This window comes from Rattus norvegicus, chromosome 10, assembly GCF_021556685.1.
Source record: "Rattus norvegicus strain SHRSP/BbbUtx chromosome 10, alternate assembly SHRSP_T2T, whole genome shotgun sequence".
NCBI lineage: Eukaryota > Metazoa > Chordata > Mammalia > Rodentia > Muridae > Rattus > Rattus norvegicus.
Window position 1 is genome coordinate 67,582,443 of NC_141543.1, and position 21,603 is coordinate 67,604,045.

At 42.1% G+C, this 21,603-nt stretch overlaps 1 protein-coding gene across 1 annotated transcript in view; it reads right to left on the reverse strand.

Moving 5' to 3' along the window:
- Cpd (carboxypeptidase D) overlaps nt 1-21,603 on the reverse strand; it is a 63,957-nt gene that overhangs the window by 21,448 nt on the left and 20,906 nt on the right. Inside the window, 6 exon segments of the mRNA NM_012836.2 lie at nt 3,324-3,433; nt 5,609-5,776; nt 8,649-8,840; nt 9,285-9,634; nt 10,410-10,579; nt 11,724-11,866. Coding sequence (NP_036968.1) covers nt 3,324-3,433; nt 5,609-5,776; nt 8,649-8,840; nt 9,285-9,634; nt 10,410-10,579; nt 11,724-11,866 — 1,133 coding nt within the window.

Below are 21,603 nucleotides of genomic sequence, written 5' to 3' on the forward strand. Positions count from 1 at the left end.
AATTAAAACCATGTTTTCCTTATTCTTATTTATTTGTTGCCATTTTTCCAGCTGTTTTCTTTTTTTAGGACAAGACTCGTGGAAACACCCTGGGTCTTGGTGTCTTCAGTCTGCAGCCTGGCGTCTGGCACAAAGTACATGAGCACACTTACAGCTCCCAGAGGGCACAAATAAACACTAAGAACCCAGAGGAGAGAAGGTGACTTTTGACTGGGGAAGAAGTTTCTGGAAGATTTTAAACTCTGAACAATAGCCAAAGCTTCATCTCCCCGCTTGGTAACAGAAAATAAGGACAAAAAAGCATGAAAAGAAAAATATCAAATTTTCTTATCACCTTGAGAATGAGGCATTTAACTTTAAAATAACAAGCTCTGAACAGAGACTTACTCTGGGTGTTTATTAAGGTTTATGTAAGCCTTTACTTTTAGTAAGTTGCTTCCTGGCCAAGAAAAAGAAGACTGTGAACAAAGACAGAAGACTTAGTAATCAGCTTTCCCAGGGGCAGTAGAAGACAGACACAAGACTCCAGAGAAGGCAGGATACAGTGGGATTAAAAAGGAAGAGAGACCAGGTAGGACACAGTCAATGACAGAGGAATTAGAGGAATTACAATCACCACAGCGGGAAATAAGTCGGTGGGGGGGGGGAGTAAGCAGCAAAATGTGACTCACTGGTCCCCTGGACGGGGCTCAGCTACGGTCAGTGAGGAAAAGCTGAGTGTGGCAGGTGTGTGACTACTCTGGGTTATATCTGCAATGACGAGATGGAGAAGAGAGGTGGTAGTTCAGTGGTTGGTTTGTCCATCCACATAAACCAGGACATATCAGCTGAAAACACGCCTTGGTCAGACTGCCTTAAGCAAATCTATAGGACATGTTTTGGTTAATAACTGAAGTGGGAGGGTCCAGGCCACCATGCATGGTGCCATCCCTTAGGCAGGTGACCTGGTCTGTGTAAGAAAGCAGGCTGAGCAAGCATGAAGCGTGAGCCAGTGAACAGCAGCTCCCAGGGCTTCCGCATCAGCTCCTGCTGAGTTCCTGTCTTGGCTTCCCTCAATAGACTGTGACCCAGGATACGTAAGCCAAATCAACCTTTCTCTCCCAAGGTTGCTTTTGGTCAGTCTTTACATAGCTACAGTCCTCCTGAGGACTGGATTTTGGGATACTTGGTATGTACGTCAAAGGGTGTATGCAAGAGACTTAGGAATATCACTGAAAGATAAGGCTGTAGGTCGAGGCTAGGGAGAAAGACAAATGTAAAAAGGTTAATAGTCTAAGGAAATAAATGAAGGTAAAGAATTGTGAAGTCACAGTGAGTGAGTGCAGAGTGTGGTGGGAATATATAAAAATCTGATCAATTAATTTTGATTTTGACAGATGGTATAATAAATTCTTCTTGTTGAATGCATGTCTCTCCAGATATGTCATACTCAAATAGAAGGTAACAATTTTTTAAGAAAAATAAACAGGTGCATTCTTTTATTAGCAACTCTGAAAATGAATCTCGCAAGGTCCATTTGCAGAGGGGGTATGAAGATGAAGTGACAAAAGGTTGTATTAGAGAGCAGAGTTGCAGTATTAACTTTTATGATCCATAACCAATAAAACTACACACCCAATCAGTAGATCAACATGGGAAACTATCATACCCAGTCCTGAAGCCCAGCATGACTTTTTTCTCACAACTATTTACATTTTTGTGTGCTTTTTACACACACACACACACACACACACACACACCCCTTGACACTTCTTTGTATATGTGCTAGGAGGGTATATGGTTAAAAATAAGTCAGTGTAATTCATCATACTAATGTATGTGGAAGACAGAGATTGAAGTGTGTCCTCTCTGAATCATTTTTGACCTTGGAGCTCGTGGATTCATCAAGGCTGGCCAGGGAGCTCCAGGAGTCTTCCCCTCTGCCTTCCCAGGGCTGGGTTATGGATGTGCCTCTGTGCCCAGACTTCTGTGTGAATACCAGGGATCTGAACTCAAGTCATCATGCATGTTGTTAACTGTGCAACTTCCCCAGTCATTATCTTGATATTTTGATTTGGAAAAGAAACTGTGCTCATTATATAGGAAGTTTAGAAAACATAGAATCTTGTTTGCCCTTTTTTACATTAAGGTAAAACTTCAAATATCTTAATGAATTACTGGTGATTTTTGTTTTGTCTTTTGAGCCACGTTCTCATAGCCCACCCTGACTTGGAGCTTGCTGTTTAACTAGGGTGTCCCCTAATCCATGCTCCTCTGCCTCACCATTCACCTCCTAAGGACAGGGATTCAAGCACTATGACCAATCGGCAACATTTTACACAGGGAGCCAGATAGTAAAACTTAGCTTTAACAGACCTAAAGGTCTCTGTCACAAGCATTCAACTGCCTTTCCTCTACTGAGATGGTTGTAGGGTTTGTCTTTGTTGGTATGGTAATCAGACTGACCTATGTTCAAATGCTCTAAGAGAATACAACCAAGACGTGTAGTGACAATTTTGGAATTTTGGTTTCTTTAAAAAATCCAGAAATATTATAAGAATGTATTTTCATTTTAATCCCAGGTATGGGATGTGTGGCTGCTTTAGGGTGTCCACAGCAGCCGACTATGATTTGCCTCATGCTTTGGCCAGGGGCATGATGTTGCCAGCAGCCAGCAGTGTCTGCTGTTGTATGATGTTTGAAATCCTGGGGTCTTTCCAGAGCGCATATAACTGCTAGGGCCCTGAGAGGCGGGTGGGTTGTTGGTGGAGGTTTGTTAGGTTCTTGTGCGCAAAGATGAAACGACCAGAAGAAATCAGATCTCCTAACAACAAACATCAAACCTGTCACACTCCTAATCAGCAGGAAGTCCAGGGAGAACATCGCCCCTTCGCTCTCCATCCTTTTTTGTCTCCTACCTAGTGTTGTGGGGTTAAAAGGGTAGAAGAAAAGGGGTGAAGAAGGGTGGAAGAAAACCCACAAAGTAGCCAAGATTGGCTACACAGACTATTTGTAAAGCATGGTTGTGGTTGTATGGCAAAAAAAAAAAAAAAAAAAAAAATTAACTTATCAATTCTGCTTTAGCAACTTTATTGGACTTATAAACTAAATATGTACTAAATAAAATGAGCTGACATCATTTCTGTTCCAGGTGCTGAGTTAAAAACCACAGATAAAACACATAACTGAGTTTAAAAGCTGGTGGAAAAAGAGATGTAATGTTCAGAAGTGAGACAAGAAACAAGAAAAAGGAAAAAAAAAATGAAAGGAGCCCTGGGTATCTTAGCAGTGAGAGCATCTACCTGAGTGCTTTAAGGTAGTTTTTACTTAATTTTCCAGTATACCTTGGAATAAGAAAGTGCTATTTGTTGAAACACGGCGTCATCTGGTGATTTGCTGTATGTGGCAACTCCTTGTTCATTATCATCATAAGGGTAGTTAACCACCAAGGAACCTACAAGGGAAACAGGAAAAGGCACTGTTTCAAAATGGATCAGTTGTGGAAAACAAGCTTTCACAGTACAGTCAGAGAAGGAAGGTCCGGTTCATGACCTCGACAGGCCCTGGAACCACCCAGCAGACAAGCCCTCCTTTGGACCCTTGAGGGATTATTTAATCAGGTTAGACTCTATGCATCCTTTAAGGATTATCTTGATTACATTCGTTGTAAAAGGGTCAGCACCGCTCCCTGGGCTCCACTGCCAGGAAGCTCAGGCTCAATCATTTACCATTCTCTGCGTTCTAAGAGGCTTCCTCAAGCTTCTGTTGCCAAGACTTCCCTGCCAGGATGAGCTGCACCCCAGGGCTGTGGGCAGAGATAAACCTCCACTCCCTTAGGTAGTGCTTGTCAGGTGTTTTATCACAGCAACAGGAAAGGTGAGGCAGAGGGAGAGCCATGAGATTTGTCAAGCAAGGCCAATGATGCGTTCTCTAAAACAGGAGGTTAGGCAACTTAGCCTGGTCCACACAGAAAAATGGTCTAGTGACTCAGTTGGGGTTGTAACAACAATGAAGGATTCAAGGAAGAAAGGGATGCTTTCAACTGCAAAAAGGCCATCCCCCACCTCATGCTTTGCACAAGAGGAGAGTAACAATGGTGGGTCTCAGGGAGAAGCTCTGAGCTATGATTGTCAAAGAACCACATCCTTTATTTTCCTGATTGTCAAACTGTTTTCACATGTCTGACTGTCTGCTTATAATGCCTTCTACTGCATCAAAATGCATGTGTGGACGTCAGAGGGACATTTGCTGGAGTAGATTTTTGCCTTCCACTCTGTGGGTTCAGAGGATGGAACCTGGCACAGGTCCTTATCTGCTGGCCCATCTCTCCAGACTGGTACTTCCGCTCTTATTCACATGACTGTTTTGAGACAGGTGCTCATGTACCCCAGGTTGCCTTGAACTACTATGTAGATAAGGATGACCTTAAACTCCTGATCCTCCCGCTTCTCTTTCCTGAGTGCTGGGATTACGGGCATATGCCACCATGCCAGGCTTAAGAGGTACATGCTGGTCACAGACTCCAGGGCTTCATGCATGTTAGGTAGGTACCCTACTGGCTCAGATATATACCTATGATGTTTCTCTTAATATTGACCTTTCATTTTGTTCAAATGACTCATTCCTGATGAGTCATCTTGACAACTATATTCCCAAATCCCCAATGAGAATGAAGTCATTTTGGTGCAGTTAAGTTACTGTGTGTGTGTGTATGTGTATGTGTGTGTGTGTGTGTGTGTGTGTGTGTGTGTGGTACACAGGGGGGAGGGCACAAGTAGAAGAGAATGTGTTTGACTTTTTGATAGCAAAGTGACCATTTAACAGTGTAACAAATCAACCTTTAAAGAACTATTATAGTGATATGAAAAACAAAAAACCAAGAAAAAGGAAGGCAGGAAGTGGGAAGAAGAGGAGAAAGGGAGGGAGAGATGGTTTAGTGGGAGAAAAGCACTGTGAGTAAATCCACAACCTGAATTAGATCCTCAAATCCGGTGGAAAAAGAGAACTGACTTCTGAAAGGTGTCTTCTGACCTCCACACACATGCCATAGCATGTACACACACACACACACACACACACACACACACACACACACACATACACACACACAGTACATATGTAATAATAAATAACATTAAAACTTAAAGGAAAGAAAAAGAAAGGAGGAGAAAGGGCATGGGAGGAAAAACTGTGTGACAAAAGATGAGAGCAAGCTGGGCCTGCTAATGCTCACCTGCAATCCCAGCACCACGGAGGCAGAGGCAGGAGGAGGATGGCTGCAGGCAAGGCCAGTGTGGCCTGCACAGTGAGCGTCAGGCCTGCCTTGGTACATGGTGAGGACATGGCTAAACGAACAACAACCAACCAAAAAAAAAAGTCAAGAAAGAAAGAAAAGAAGGAAGGAAGATGAGTGGGGAACAGAGTGGGAGAGCCATGAGACTGGCCTACAAGAGTAGGAGAAAGGAGAAAGGAGAAAGGAGAAAGGAGAAAGGCTTTAACTGTTCTCTGTCACAGAGGCAGTGACAGAGTACTCACTTGAAGAAAGCCTAGGACTATACGAGCAGACAATTGCAGCAGGGTTTCAAATGCTCTCAACAAGATGAACTTAGCGGCGTAGGAGCTGCCGTACCTCCATGCAGATTGGCCGACAGCACAAACGGATAGGCCTTCACCCAGCTCATCACAGCGATAGTTTCAGGTTGGGTAGGATCTGTGATCGGAACAAACTGGTCTGGGAAATTTCGGTTTAGGTCAAAGTTGTTGCTGTTGTTTCTGCCAACTACACTTATCGAGTCTCCTGCAGGATAAAAGATTAAAGTTTAAGGCAGGTTTCACTGTGTTTTAATATCACACACAACATCAGCCACCCTAACATGCAAGCATCTCAGGCTCCAATCCCACTGAGTGAATTACGGCTTTTGGGGGGTACATTATGTATTTTAAAAAAAGCAACCATGTCTTACAGATCTTTAAAGCAAAGTGGTAAAATCATTACTCTCTAGTGTCTGTCTTCTGCTTATACTTTGAGAGGAAAAAAATCCAATTACATAAATTATACTAAAGCATTGTTCAAGTGATATAATACACACATGATGGCATAAGCAGCCCTTCAGTTGGTGGGCTTCATCATGAGAAAAGAGACCAACAAAAAGAAAACTGGTGTGCTGACATTAAAACAGTTACAGGAAGGTAAAGTTAGGAGAGAACACTGTGGGCACTTAATCCAATAGAGGAAAAAAGTTCAACTCAAGCTTAACTGTGTAGACTCTGATATGAGCGAGAGTGTAATTACCGTCATTTTAGAGAGAAGAACTCCAAGTGAGGGAAGGGCCCACTGGAGGGCTCCCCCTTACAGAAGGGTTGGAGGCATCAGGAGGGATCTGTAATGCTGACAGGAGGGAGGAGCAAGAACCTGCATGCAGTAAGGGTCCACCCCAGTCTGTCGGAAGGAGAGCCCAGGGTCGGCTCAGTGTGAGCTCCCCATCCTGTGTCTGGATGCACACATTGTGTGGTGGTGCCTGTTCCCCTCACAGGGATCACTCTAGGAGCAGCTGAGGGAGAGTCAACAGACTGCATGGACATATTTCAGTTGGCTACAGTTAACTGCAGAGATGGGAATAGCTCTGCAAAGCTGTCCTTGTATACAGAGAAAGCTTTTCCGCTGGCAGCCTACCTAGGAAAGGCACCCCTTAAATAGAGAGTGGGGGTCTGACACCTGGCACAGAGATGATCACAGACAGCTGTCACCTTGCCGACTTTATCTGCATGACAAAACAACCTGTGCTGGCTGTGACCCTTCTCCCCTCAACCTTCCATACCCCATAACCACCTCCCATCGACCCAGACCCAAACCCCTAGCTTAGGTATATATAAATTTCAACTAGTTCTCCTTTGAGACTTATACCTGTATGAGTCTCATATTTCTGAATATAAATTAACTTAATTTTCCTTGCTAATCTACCCATTATAAGTTTAATATAGATGAAAATCATCAAACCTTTTATAGGGAAAAATATTTAAAAGTTCCCTATGGAATCATAAGTTGGGAAAAGATGGATTCTTACTCTCCTAGAGTTCTGTAGAAGGTGGCCTGTGTAAACCTGTCCTCCCAGCCCTTTCAGCATTGCCTTGGGAAAGATGGGCTTGCTAGGGGAGGCAGGAAAAAGAAAAAGCAATAACTTAGCAGGTATGGAATATGGATAAGTACAGAAGCCACTGGCTTCAAATATTATCTGGTTTGATTTTCCAGTGATAAGAACTGTTGCAAATATAATAGTTTAATAAAAACTACTGTTAAAATGAAACAATTTATGAAAAATCTTCCATTATTTTTAATAAGTTCATGGTTAGTCTTGCTTGTCAACTTGACTGGATAGAGACAGCACAAGATTAGCAAATCACACTATGGGGTATGGCTTCAAGGTATTTTACATATAGAATGGTATGACGGAAAAACATTGATCATTTTTTAAAAGAGATTTACTTATTTTTAAGTGCATTGGTGTTTTGCCTGCATGTATGTCTGTGTGAGGGTGTTGGATCTCCTGGAACTGGAGTTACAGACAGTTGTGAGCTGCCATGTGAGTGCTAGGAATTGAACCTCCAGAAGAACGGAGATGAGACATCTATCTCTCTTAGAGCACACCTTTAATTCCAGCATTTAGGAGGCAGAGCAAGCAGATCTCTGAGTTCCAGGACAGCCAGAGCTACATAGAGAAACCACATCTTGAAAACAAAACAGAAAACAAAACAAAAAGGTGGGGGGAGGGGAAGGGAGGGGGAGGGGGAAGACTGGCTCTGAATATGACAGAACAAAATACATGATGGAGGAAGTCAGCTAGCGCCTGATAGCTCTGTTCTTCCTAGGCAAGTGCAACCACTGCTGCTGCCACCCACAGACATCAGGTTCCCGCATCTTCAAGCCTCTTAATGGGAACAGGCATCAGTGACCTCAGGTAGATGCCAGGGTTTCAGCCTTGGACAGCACCGCTGGATCCTTGTCTCCAGGCTTCCTGTTTCTTGTTCTGAACAGTTACCACGTTCTCTGGTTCCAACATATGGCATCGTTATTGCACTACCTACCTTCTAATCATAGAGGTCAATCTAACAAACCCCTTTTTATGGTTTCACATAATCCATTCTCTATCTCTATCAGTTCTGTTCCTCTAGAGAACACTGAAGAAGACAAACAACCACTACAGAAATGCAAAAACCAAACAAGGAGCCCACGTCTTGATGAAGGCCTGGAGAGATGGCCCAGTTGGAAAAGTGTCTGCTATGCAAGCACAGATACCTGCTCGGACATAAAATGCTAGGCACTGTAATGTGTCTGCAACTCCAGCGCTAGGGGGCAGGGTTAGGCAGATCCCTGGAGTTTACTGACCAGCAAGCTGAGCTGAATCAGATTCCAGGTTCCCACAAATAAAGTGGAGAGCAACGAATAGGAACTCAATATCAACTTCTGCCTTACACACACACACACACACACACACACACACACACACACACACACACACTATACATATGCTTCATCACATATTGAAAAGTCTGCCCTATTTTCTAAGTACATAAAAGCTAAAATCACTCATAAATCACCAGAGTAAAAAGTTTAACATCGTTTCCACTCTGAATAACCACAGATTAGGCTTTAGTAGTCAGCTCTTCTTTACCTTCTTGGGACTTCTCATACCCATCAGGATTCATGGATGGCATGAGGTGAATTCTAGTGCTGCGAACCAAATCTGTTACTTCAGGGTCTGTTCCAAAGTTCTTGCAGAGGTATTCGATGAGATTCAATAGCAGTTCTCTTCCAACCACTTCATTTCCATGCATATTTCCAATATATTTAAATTCTGGTTCACCTGAAACAAAATAATTACACAGAAGACTTTTTTCCTCTTCAGTTAAAATGGACTCTGTTTTTCCCCTAATATTTATATAAAAATTCCAAACCAAAATATTAAGTAAACATGTATTTGCCAACATCAAAAAAACTTTATAAACATATTATAGCTTCTTTACAGAATATATATCTGTACAGGCTCAAAGCATATATGTCTGCATATCTTATAGATACATAGACGTGTAATGCTCATATATGTATATCCACATGCCAAACTGAACTCAGCTAAATGAATCTAGTTTATGAACATACTAAACACCATGCAAATGTGGATTTCCAGATGGATTTTTCTCTTCTGGAGACTGACTGGGTATTCGTAATTAACATTTCCAGACAAAGCACAGGGATCCAACACTGGCTTTGAGAGGCACTGCTGAGAGCATGTGAAAGGCCATGCCATTACCTGGTTCATGGACGCCTGGGTTGTCAGATATCTCCATCACATACAGTTCTCTCGACTCTACGGACTTTCCCAGAGAATAAAGGCGAGTGATGTTAGGATATTCATTGGCAAATCTTCTCAAGAAGATTTCCATGTCAGGAAAATGGTGGTGGTGAAAGTCTTTAGGCTGAATTGGCTGATGGGACGATGGTGTTCCAGGAGGAATATTAGGAACGGCAACTGTGCCGGGAGTTGTCACAGCCTCAGTCGAGTCAGGCACTACTGACATCACAGTTGGTTGAAGGGAGAAATCCATCTCTGTGGCTGGTCCTTCTTTCACCACTATATTATTAATAGTCAACGGCATATACCTTAAAAATTGGAAAGGGAGGTGGCTTGGAATTAAGAATCATGGTGAGTTAGCATTATAGAAACACTATGATCTTTTCTCATACTCCTTCACTTAGTGATCTATCAAAACTCAAAACATAAACTAAGTCAACTGTATAAATTTAGCCATCTTAGAAAGTTATTTCACAGAAAGTCTTGGATTAAGTCTTGAAAGAGTTATTTCTCACACAAAGCTTCCTGTGTATCTCACATTAAAATTTTGCCAAAAATGTTGCTGTGCTGTTTGAAGGGGCAGACAAGCTAACTGCTGCTGTGATGCTCAAAGCATGTGCTATCCACCTTTGCCTCGCCTTATCAGACTCTCCCTTTCTTCCCATTACAAAGCTCAGGATGAAAGATTATCAATAAAATCCTCATCAAGTGAGTGTGCAGAAAGGCTCGCACAGGTGAAATCCCACTGCTTTACTGTATCGGGAAACTGGGAGACAGGTCTTCAAACCCCATCTCTGGAGCCCCAGCTGCTTCTACCCAATTCAACTAGCTGTGGCAACGCTCCCGACAGTGGAGCCTTTTATAAAGCTTTTCTCTCTTCCTTCCTCCCAGTTCTCCAGTTATGCCTCCCACCGTTGCACTATAGGACAGAACGCTCCAGTGATAGCACTTTCTTTTCATTATTAAAGGGGAAATGAGAAAATCAGAAAAAACAGAAGCCACATTCAGTGAGAAGTATTTAGACAACCCTATGTCTAAAGAGAGGCTTGCACTGTAATTAAGAATCTAGTTTAAAACTTTTACCCAGGTGAAACCGCTGTAAGATTGTAACTTCCAGGAATGAGCAGTCTGTGGAAATCACCGAATCTCCCAGTTGTGATATTATGATTAATACCAGCCACTGAGATGGTTGCATTCTCCAACCCAGAGCCTGTGACTGAGTCTTTAACAAATCCTTTAATTCCAATGTGGACCTAAAAGACAAAAATCAAAACTCAGAGGCAATCAGTTCGGTGTTAGAGCTTCTAGACAGTCAGACTGCCATGACAGTTTCAATTTGTCCTTTCCTTCTGTGACAGGCTCTCGTTATGTAGTTGTGCCTGTCCTGGAGCTCTTTATGGAGCCCAGCTGGCCTCCAACTCACAGAGATCCCCTGCCTCTGACTTTGGAGAGCTGGGATTAAAGGAGTGCACCACCATGCCCAGCATGCAAAGTGTTTTTTAATCCCTTGAAGTTGAAATAAAGTAAAGGACTAAATTATTTTTTAAGATTTATTTTTATTTCGTGTATGTTTGCCTGTATGTATGTATGCATGCATGCATGCATGTATGTATTGGATGAATGGATAGATGTGTAGTACATGTCTGTCTGGTGCTCCATGGAGGCCAGGACAGTGTTGGAACACCTGGCACTGGAATTACAGTAGGTCGTGAGCTGCTGTGTTGGTGGTTGGAACCAAACCCAGGTCCTTTGCAAGAACAGCCTGCTCTTAACCATTGAGCCATCTCTCTAGCCTCAGCACTAAACTCCTAAATTTAGTGTGTGTGTGTGTGTGTGTGTGTGTGTGTGTGTGTGTTTGAAATTCCCTCTCTTTGAAGTCAAATTTCCTCTTCAAACTATAATTTCTGGCACAGTCAACAGCTGCAGGAACATTTCTCATGTTTACACTAAACTGATAAGCACGTTCACAATGAGAAAGGGTCTTTAGCAATATGAACACATGGCACTGTTAACCTGACAGGACAAAACTGTAGGGTTTTCTTGGTGCCAAGAATTGAACTCAGGGCTTCATTCATGCCAAACACTCCTTCTACTACTGAGCCCCCCCCCCCCACCACTAACGATTTGGCCCCATATTTCCATTTGTAAAAGTGTTCTAAGACTGTCGATGGAAGCCTCTATGGAGCAAGGAGCTAGGACTGGGGGTCAGAGTAGAAAAGGAGGAGCTTGATGTACTCTAGTAGATCATAAACTAACAATTCCTAGAAGAGAATGTACAATCTTAAAATGCATGAGATAAAGAACATGCTATTTGGATTGATCTTCAAGTGTATCCAGATTTCTCCCTTGTTTAACTCATTATTTCTAAATTCCAACCTTCCAGCCAGCAATTTTTACCTTTTCAATCAATGTGATCAAAGACTCACGGTTGTTCTCCCATTCTTGTCGAAGCTGAGAAGCAGGTGGGTATTTGCAGCAAGATAATTCTAATGTGATCTCAAAACAGTTGGCCCACACATAGTTGTAATCTTGCATACCACCTGCAATGTGATGGGGAAAAGAGTTTATTTGCAGAAGGAAAGAATTCCACTCCCCCAAAGACCAAAGAAATTAAATCATCCAGCTTTTTCCATGTACATATTTTTGTGTCCATTAAGTTGTTTGAAATTGAAGAAGGCTCTTCAATTATATAAAACTAAAATGGAAGGTTTATACACACTGGGAAGAAAGTGTGTGTGTGTGTGTGTGTGTGTGTGTGTGTGTGTGTGCGTGTATGAAAGAATATATATGTATATATCCTTAACTGGTAGGATAAGCAGCTAGGAAAAGTATGATTAAATCAACTAATAACAGTTTTAGTTGCTTACAATTTCAGACCAGTTCTAACAATTTTATATATTTACAGTATTACCAGAAGTTGTATGAGGTAGTTATTACTCTTTTGCCCATTTTACATACATGAGAGGTCAGGCACAAAGATATTCCTGAGCACACACTATTCTAGCTATAGTCAGGGAAACAAGGAGATGTCAACTGTGGCTTTATACAACTGACGGAAGAGCAATGGTTCAAAAGGAGGTTGAGTGATGTGAGTGCTGTGAGCCCTGCAGGACCACACAAGTCTTTGGCACTGAGCAGTGTGTGTTATCAAGAAGGTGGTGAGAGACAAAGACTCCATCTAGGGTAGTGCAGCTACATAACTCAGGAAATGGTGAGAGGATGGGCTCTTTAGAGACGTGTGTAATGGGGAGAGAACCGGAAGGTTAGCACTCACAGTCGACCATCGCTCCCACATCACTCCCATAAGCCCATACATTCATCCACACGAGGGTTTTACCTTATCATTCCTGCCACCTGATTTTCTCCCATCTTGTTTTAGGGGGATGAAAATAAAGAGAGGAGAGAGGCAGAACTTCTTTATGAGTTCACCTTGCTCCTAGAATGTGGGTAGGCAAACCGCACAGAACCTGAAGCTTCCCACTGTTTTCTACATGTGAAACAGGCCCTGACCTTAGTCATTTCCATAATTCCTGAAAGACACCCCAAAACTCAGGTTTGCTGAGGTTTTGGTTTTGTTTTATTTTTTTATACTCATCGAGATCCTCCTATCGGCCCTGTCCCTGGCTGAACAGGCATCCTCTCTCAACCGTCCTCAGACCTGGCCAAACAGGTCCTCAGAGAATTTTGTCTCCACCCATGAGAACACAAAATACAAATGTGCATTTTAAGGGTTATCTTTATCCAGCTCTTGGTACATCTAAGATGATAAATGCAAGATCCTTCAGTGCTCAGAAGAACAAGACCTATTGCCTTTACAGACTTAGCAATAAAGGTACCCTGAGTGACAGCCCTTCTGCCCTTTACAGGCTGAGAATCTCGGGCATAGTGTTTTTTAAATTTTAGGTATTATTAACATGGTCTTTATTTCTTTATTTGCAAAATGTGAGCGCTAGGGTCACAAAGAACTTGGAACCTTCAGAAGCTATAGTGTTCAAGAAATGCATGGTAGTTTGACTATACAAGAAAGGCAAGAAGAGAACATTTGGGAGAAAGAAACATTGGGAGATCTGTCTATAGAGAAGTCAGTGTCACATCCAAAGCACAGCTCAGTTCATAACTCATCAAAGGACAGAGCTTCCCCAGTGGTGTAGAAAGGCAGGTAACACGGCATAAGAGACACGCTGACAGCACAGTAACCAAGTCTGATAAACTCGTGCCCATCCATGCTGACTAACCAAATGCCTGCAAACTAGGACACGTTTTTAAATTTAATTTTAAGGTTAACATACGAGCATTGAGTTTCATATTTATTTTATTTTTAAATTATGTTGAAGTGCTGGGAGATGGGCCTGGGACCTCCATGTACAGACAAGTACACTGCTGCCCAGTTACATCCCTTTGTTTACAATCTGAAGGCAACAACCATAGCAATAAGAAGAAGGGCTGGAGAGAGGACGCTGAGGTTAAGAGCACCGGCTGCTCTTCGAGAGGACCCAGGTTCAATTCCCAGCACCCACATAGCAGCTCACAGCTGTCTTTAATATAACCCCCTCACACAGACATACATGCAATACACATGAAATAAAAATAAGTAAGTTTTAAAAAAGAAATACAAGCATGGTTATGCAGGCGACATGATGGCTACACGCGACGTGAATACATGAATGCCAATGAGCTGGAAACCTACCACTATTAAAACGATTATTTGTATATTATATATACTTTGCCATAATTTTTAAAAACAAGCAATAGAGATAATATGGGCCTATGCTAGTAGTTTCAATTTTAGGATTGAGGGGAGACCTAGAAAGGTTTCTGGGGAGGTGTTTTATTGCTGCAGCTTTTCCAGTAAGGTCTTAAAGAAAGACGGGTAACCTTGAGGGATGCAACTGGGCAGTAGTGTACTTGTCTGTACACGGAGGTCCCAGGCTTGTCTCCTGGTACTTCAACATAATTTAAAAATAAAATAAATTGAAGGAAAAAGGGTTTTGAGGAATCAGAAAAAATCAGTGGAAATGGAATTATAAAAGTGCTGGGCAGGGTTTGGCATATGTTGGTTGAGCAGTGATTAGTGATGTAAGCTACATGATGAACACATTCGAATCCACCGAGTCAGCCTGGTGAGGGAGCTGGGCTGGGGAATAGGAGGCTGCATTAAAAGACTGTATTTTGCTGTTCTGAACAGGACAGTGGCATCAGGAATGGAAGGTCTTTTTTTTTTTCTTTTTCTTTTTCTTTTTTTTCCGGGGCTGAGGACCAAACCCAGGGCCTTGTGCTTGCTAGGCAAGCGCTCTACCACTGAGCTAAATCCCCAACCCCATGAATGGAAGGTCTTATGGTCCAGAAAAGAGAAATGGAAGTGAGAACAGGAGAAGCAGCAAGAGAGGAGAGTGGGGAAGGTACACAGGCTCGTTTGGCACCTTTAACAATGGGTCAAGTAAATGTACTTTGACCTAAAGGTGGTGGTGATGAGATGGGAAAGGAGGAGGAGAGGGAAATTCTAACAGGGTCTGCTGAGAGATCAGGGAAAGAGAATCAGAAAGAACCTCAGGTCTGACAGCTCAACTACAGACAGGAGATGCTTGGCACAGTGGGCAGAGGGGTGTGACAGCCTCCGTTCAGAGCAGGCTAAGTCTGAGTCTGAGGTATCTGCACTACAGTTAGATAGAACTATCTAAGAAGACATCTTACAATTCAAATTTAAATAATTCGGAATGGGGTCATTTAAGACTAGGAGGTTAATTCATCACAGCAGGCACTGTTCTAGGTGCAGGGGATAAAGTTATAAAGAGACAAAGTCTACACCAAGATCACACACATTCTTGGGCAAATCCAGAAAGTATCAGCTAGTGAGCAGTACTGCACAAAGCCATGTGACATCTAGAGGCTGGTAACAGTGGATGCTGGGTGACCAGGACAGCTCTGTGACAAGGGGCTTCATGACAGCTAACCTTCCTTGTTAAGTAGACTCTGTTTAGAAGCATGAGGTAGTCATCCCTTGGGCAGGTTTGTGAGGGGCTTTCTGGGGAGGCTAACTGAAGAGGGAAGACTGTGCAGAGTGTGAGCAGGACCGTGTTTGCCCTTCTGTTTCCTAAGTGCAGACAGTGTGACTATACCTCACCTCCCACGCCACGCCTTCACTACCATCACAGACTACAGCCCCTTGGAGATCAAAGTCAATCCTTCTTCCTTCAAATCGCTTCTGTTGGGTCCTTCGTCACATCAACAAGAAAACTAATACATACTACTGAGCCAAAATATGAAAACCAAGACAGAAACAGCTGGGTAAATGCCACAGGGAAGAGCATTCTGGGTAGAGGACAAGACTTGTCAAGTTAGGGAAATGGACAGATGGCTACTGTGGTTCAGAGAAATGGTTCAAAATGAGGTTGAGTGATCTCAGCAATGTAGGGTCGCCCTGTTCTAAGTACAAATGAGACTACTGAAAAGTTATCATTTTGGACTTACTCTGTTAAATATTATATTTGTAAGATAAAAGTTAGTTCCATAATCATATTTAAGTATATATTACAATAATGTTACCTGCTGCCATAGTTTGGATGTGGTTTGTCCTACAAGGCTCATGTTCTGGAAGCTCAGTCCACGGTGTGGTGAGATTACAGGTGGCTGAGCTTTCAAGAGGTAAAATCAAACAAAAAGTAATAAGGTCCCTGGGGTGCTGCCTTTGGGAGGGATTAAAACAGTTCTGATGGAATCCCAGTTAGCTCTCAGAAAGAGTTTACCGAGCAGACCACCATCACCTTGCATGTGGTTGATTCTCTTTATTTTTCTGTCTTATCACTATTAGTCTAAAGGGCTCTCACCAGAGGCTACTGATAGACTTGCCCAACTGGAACTTTCTGCCAGTTAGTTACATCTTCAAAACTGTGACCATGATGTCTGGGAGAACAGTCTAGAGACCATTTATTTGGCCTCATAATTTCAAGTTCACTCAATTCAGGGCCACGTGTTTGGACAGAACATCAGGGTGGTGGGAATGGCAGTTCAGGAGGTTCTTTGCCTTGTGGTCATCAGAAAGTATTGATAGGGAATATAAGAGGGTGCTCGGGTAAGATACAGTCCTGAAAGGCATTACCTCAGTGACTTACCTCCAATTTCTTTTTTCTTTTTTTTTTTTTTTTTTTTTTTGAGCTGGGGACCGAACCCAGGGCTTTGCGCTTCCTAGGTAAGCGCTCTACCACTGAGCTAAATCCCCAGCCCCTTACCTCCAATTTCTTACCACCTTCTAATAATGTGCACCCAACCAACGAACAGAAGCTGATGACCCCTTTGGTTGAATTAGGGAAAAGCTGGAGGAAGCTAAGGAGGAGGGTAACCCTGTAGGAGGACCAGCAGTCTCAATTAACCTGGACCCCTGAGATCTCTCAGACACTGGATCACCAACCAGGCAGCATCCACCAGCTGAGATGAGGCCTCCAACACATATACAGCAGAGGACTCCCAGCTCTGGGTTCAGTCAGAGAAGATGCACCTAACTCTCAAGAGACTGGAGGCCACAGGAAGTTTAGAGGTCTGGTAGGGTGAGTTGGGTGAGTGGGGTGGGTGGGGTGGAGTCATCCTTGTGGAGATGGGGGGAGGGGGAAGAAGTGGGGGGTGTCAGAGAGGAAGTATGGGATGTGGAACCCTCGGGGGGTGGGGTGGACTGGGAGGGGAATAAAATCTGGAGTGTAAAAATAAAACAAGTTACTTTTACATCCAATAATGTTGTTGTTGTTGTTGTTGATGATGATGATGATGATGATGGTGATGATGATGTCATCAAATTATAGCTCTATTCATTAGGCTGGAGCTCTCCTAATCTAATCATTCCTGGAAATGCCTTCCAGACACACCCAAAAGAATGCTTTCCAAGTCTCCTAGGTATTTCTCAATCTAAGCAGGTTATAATTGAGATTATCCATTGGAGTCTCCAAAACCATGAGGTAAATAGGTCACTTCCCCGTGTTAAGCTTTGAGCATCGTGTAATAGCCGTCCATCACAGGATAACAACAACTCCATTCATGGTGTTGTGTGACAGAGCTCTAGAATTTCTTCATCTTGTAAAACTGAAACCCTATGCCCAGCGAACAGTTCTCTTTTTCCTTCTCTTCAATTTCAGCTTCCTCATGAATTCTACTTCTTTATGACTGGCTTCTTTCATTTAGCATTACTGATAACAATACAATGGCCACTGTGTATCAGAGATTAAACTACAATTATTATAAAAATAGAAATTAAAAAATATGACTAGCCAAAGTTTAGCCTTGTTGAAGAAGCAAAAGAGAAAATACACAAAAAAGACAGCAATATTACTATGAATTCATCTTTTTTGCACAATTTTATTATAAATATGGCCAATCCACACTTCAATCATGCATGCCAAAGAGCAGTGAAACAGACTAACAATATAATAACAGCACTGTAAAAATAACCAAGCTTGGGCTCTAGCATTCTTTATTTGTTTATTTTTATGTCAGTAGCAATTTAGGAAAAGTTAACTAAAGAAAGCAAAAGGATCAAGTTTATGTAACATCATAGAGAGTTACCTAATCTGGTTTTCAGATGTAACTTTTATAGGTCTATAAGTAGCCAGCTCTAAGCAATGGCACAAGTACATCCTCATGGTAGTTAGCAGGAGAGTGCAGGAGTCTTTTAACAATAAGATCTGGGGGCTACAGAGATCGCTCAGTGGTTAAGGGGAGCACACATTGCTCTTCAGTGGTCCTGGGTTCAGTTCCCAGCTCACTGAGTTATAACCCCAGTTCCAGAGAATCTGACACCCCGTTCTGGCCTCCACAGGCACTTCACCCCGGGACGTACATCCATGGTGGTAAAACATGCACACACATAAAATAAAGATAAAGAAAATCCTATTTTATAAAAGGTTTCAAAGCACATCTTATTAGTCTCTAGTCCCATAGATCACACACAAATATTGATTATTTAACAAATAACTATATGAACAGTGCAAAACAATCAAAAAGTCAGATTCTTGGAGATGAGCTTCTCTCTAGGCTGAGGCAATACTTCAGTGAACAGAAAATCTAAGCATAACACTAGTGTTAGCTTCAGAGTGCAGAACCTAGTGAAATACAGACTGTCAAAATCGTGACATGTATGTCTCAAGTTTCCTTTGACAATCTATATTTAAGTTAAACACAAAACCATATATAATGACATTGGAAATTTAAAAAAAAGACAACTTTAAAATAGTGTTTTGGGGCTGAGTGTAGTGGCACAACCTTTAATCCCAGCCCTCAGGAGGCAGAAAGGCAGGTAAATCTCTGGATTCCAGGCCAGCCTGGTCTACAGGGTGAGACCCTATCTTAATAAAGCAAACAGCAGTACTCCTCGGGGGTTAGTGAAGACCTCAGTGTAGAAGCACATGCAGCACTGGGTTCAGACACCAACATCACACCAAAAAACATAAGTAAAAGCATCTTTACCATAATCAGAAATTGTGACACAAAAAGATTAACAATAAAAGTTGTAGGATTAAATATGATAAAATGTATGACACATACCATCATCATAAAACTCACTATGGGAAACAGATACAGCATTTTTCCAATTTAATTTATAAATATTAAATATGTTAAGTGAGATCACACAAGCTCAGGAAGAAGTAAGCCTAGTGTTCTTCTGAAGGTATTTACCCAGAAGGCATAAAAACTTTACCATATAGCATATCAAATAAATTCTTTAATCTATATAGAATTTAATGTAAAAATTAAATCATAAACAGAACATCTTTCTTATTTTGTTATCAAAATGTGAAATCATTAGAGAACAATAGATTTACCTTCCTAAAACCTATAAAATATCTTTAAAAATGCTAGCATAAAAATTATAATTGTATAGCTATAGTATAGTGTGCCTATCCATGTGATAGATATTCCAATTTTGGTTTTTTGTATATATGCAGTTATTTTTTAAAAGTTATACATACATCTTATATTATGCCTTCTAGGTAAATATCTTCAAATGGCATGAACACTTCATAAAGTAATTTTACATTTAACGTTGTAAAAAGTCTGATTTCTAAAGTGTCTGTACCATTTTCACAATCTTACCAGCAATGGTGGACAGTCAATAGCTCTACATTACCTGGGTACGCTCTTCAGAACCTGGCCAATTGTAAATGTCTTGGCATTCTAAGAGATGTATCTTGGTTTAATCTCTGAGGTTTAATTTGTAATATAATTAGTGCTCCACATTGCATATCCCTTCCTAAGAAGAGACACCTTTAATGCATATATTTACCACTGTATTGGGAAACTTGTGAAGACAGAGACTTGGAAATGTTGCGAATGTGAGGATGTTTACAAGGGTCTTAAAAGCTTATCTATCAGGTCCTGGCTCCTGAACTACACTCCGGGATTGCACATCTGCCCTGAGACAGCACACTCAAACCACTAAGAACTCAAGCACAGAAGAGTTCCAAGACTGGCTTAAGAGATACAGAGGACGGGGTTGGGGATTTAGCTCAGTGGTAGAGCGCTTGCCTAGCAAGCACAAGGCCCTGGGTTCGGTCCCCAGCTCCGAAAAAAAGAAAAGAAAAGAAAAAAAAAAAGATACAGAGGACAGACCTCAACAGCACACAACCTTGCAAACTGAACTGACAGGAATCACACCCCACCTGAGGCGAGTCTGAACTTATAGTTGAATCTAATTAGGTCATTTCCTGCTAGAACAAGCAAACAAAAAATTTATCATAAAAAAAAAACAAGATTTAAACAAGGAAGAGAAGGAGGAAAGAAAGGAGAGAAGGAAGGAGGGAGGGAGTTTTATGGACAGTATGAAGAGGCTTAATTAAACAGTGTTGCTGCAGGAGCATCAGGTGAGAGAAACTACCATGCTGTGGCAAATACTTCACAAATTTGGCAATGGTCAAAAAATAAAATCTAGTCCTAAATTTCTAAAGACAAAAACCAAATTAAAAATGTCCTGAAAGCAGACAGAGAGCAACAATGCAGGGAGAGCTCTGGAGTGTGCAGGGGAGACCTTTTAAATGCCTACTACAGCCTCTCAGCAGAAACAGGCTGTCAGGAGGCTCAAGCAAGTGTTTTAAAGAGCTAAACATGATGGAACAAAGCACCACCACCACCTCACAGCCCATACCCTGGGAGCACCACCACCACCTCACAGCCCATAGCCTGGGAGCACCACCACCACCTCACAGCCCATACCCTGGGAGCACCACCACCACCTCACAGCCCATAGCCTGGGAGCACCACCACCACCTCACAGCCCATAGCCTGGGAGCACCACCACCACCTCACAGCCCATACCCTGGGAGCACCACCACCACCTCACAACCTATAACCTGGAGTTTTACAACCAATAAAAAATATCCTGCAGGATGTAAGACAAAACAGGCATCCAATAAGAGAGAACCAGAGAATCTACTGCAAACAGACTGAACTTAATATAAATTAACACAGAAATTTCCTCAGGTAAAAGAGAAATAACGCCCAGATATAAAGAACAAATGAAAAGCAGCAGATGTAACTATCTGGGAACTGTATAAAACTACTTTTAGCCTGCTGAGTGGCAGATGCTATCTGTAATCCAAGCACTCAGAAGGCAGAGGCAGAAGGGTCTCGAATTTGAAGCTGGCTGGGGCCATAGAGTAAGACGCTGTCAATAAAAACCAAGGGCAAGGACAGTCGTTCTGTGGTAGAACACTTGCTCAGGTCACACGAGGCCCTGAGTTCAGTCCCCAGCAGACATATACACACACAAAGAAACTAGTTTACTTTCTCACCAATCAGAAAGCCGAGACAGGAGGATCATAAACTTAAAGCCAGCCTGTGCTACATAAAACAGCTTACCTCAAAATATAACTTTACCCCCAAGCTCCTAAAACCAGGGGTATAACAGGAGAACTAATTAAAATTGTTTTAAAATCCAGACCCACTAACGACTATATATATTCAATGAAAATGTTACAAGCAAAACAGAACAAAACAACAGTGACAGCTGTTGGTTATGGAGTAGATCAACTAAAAGAAATTGTTGGGGTTGGGGATTTAGCTCAGTGGTAGAGCACTTGCCTAGCAAGCGCAAGGCCCTGGGTTCAGTCCCCAGCTCTGGAAGAAAAAAAAAAAAAGAAAGAAATTGTCCAAAGGAATTAACATGCAGTGCTGGAGATCAGGTCATATCATTTAGTGGCAGATAAGTTAAAAGTAAGAACAAAACCAAAAAAGTTGGAAAAACAGATGCTACATGAACACATTTAAAGAGGGATGAAGGGCTTGGGACGTTAGGTCACTG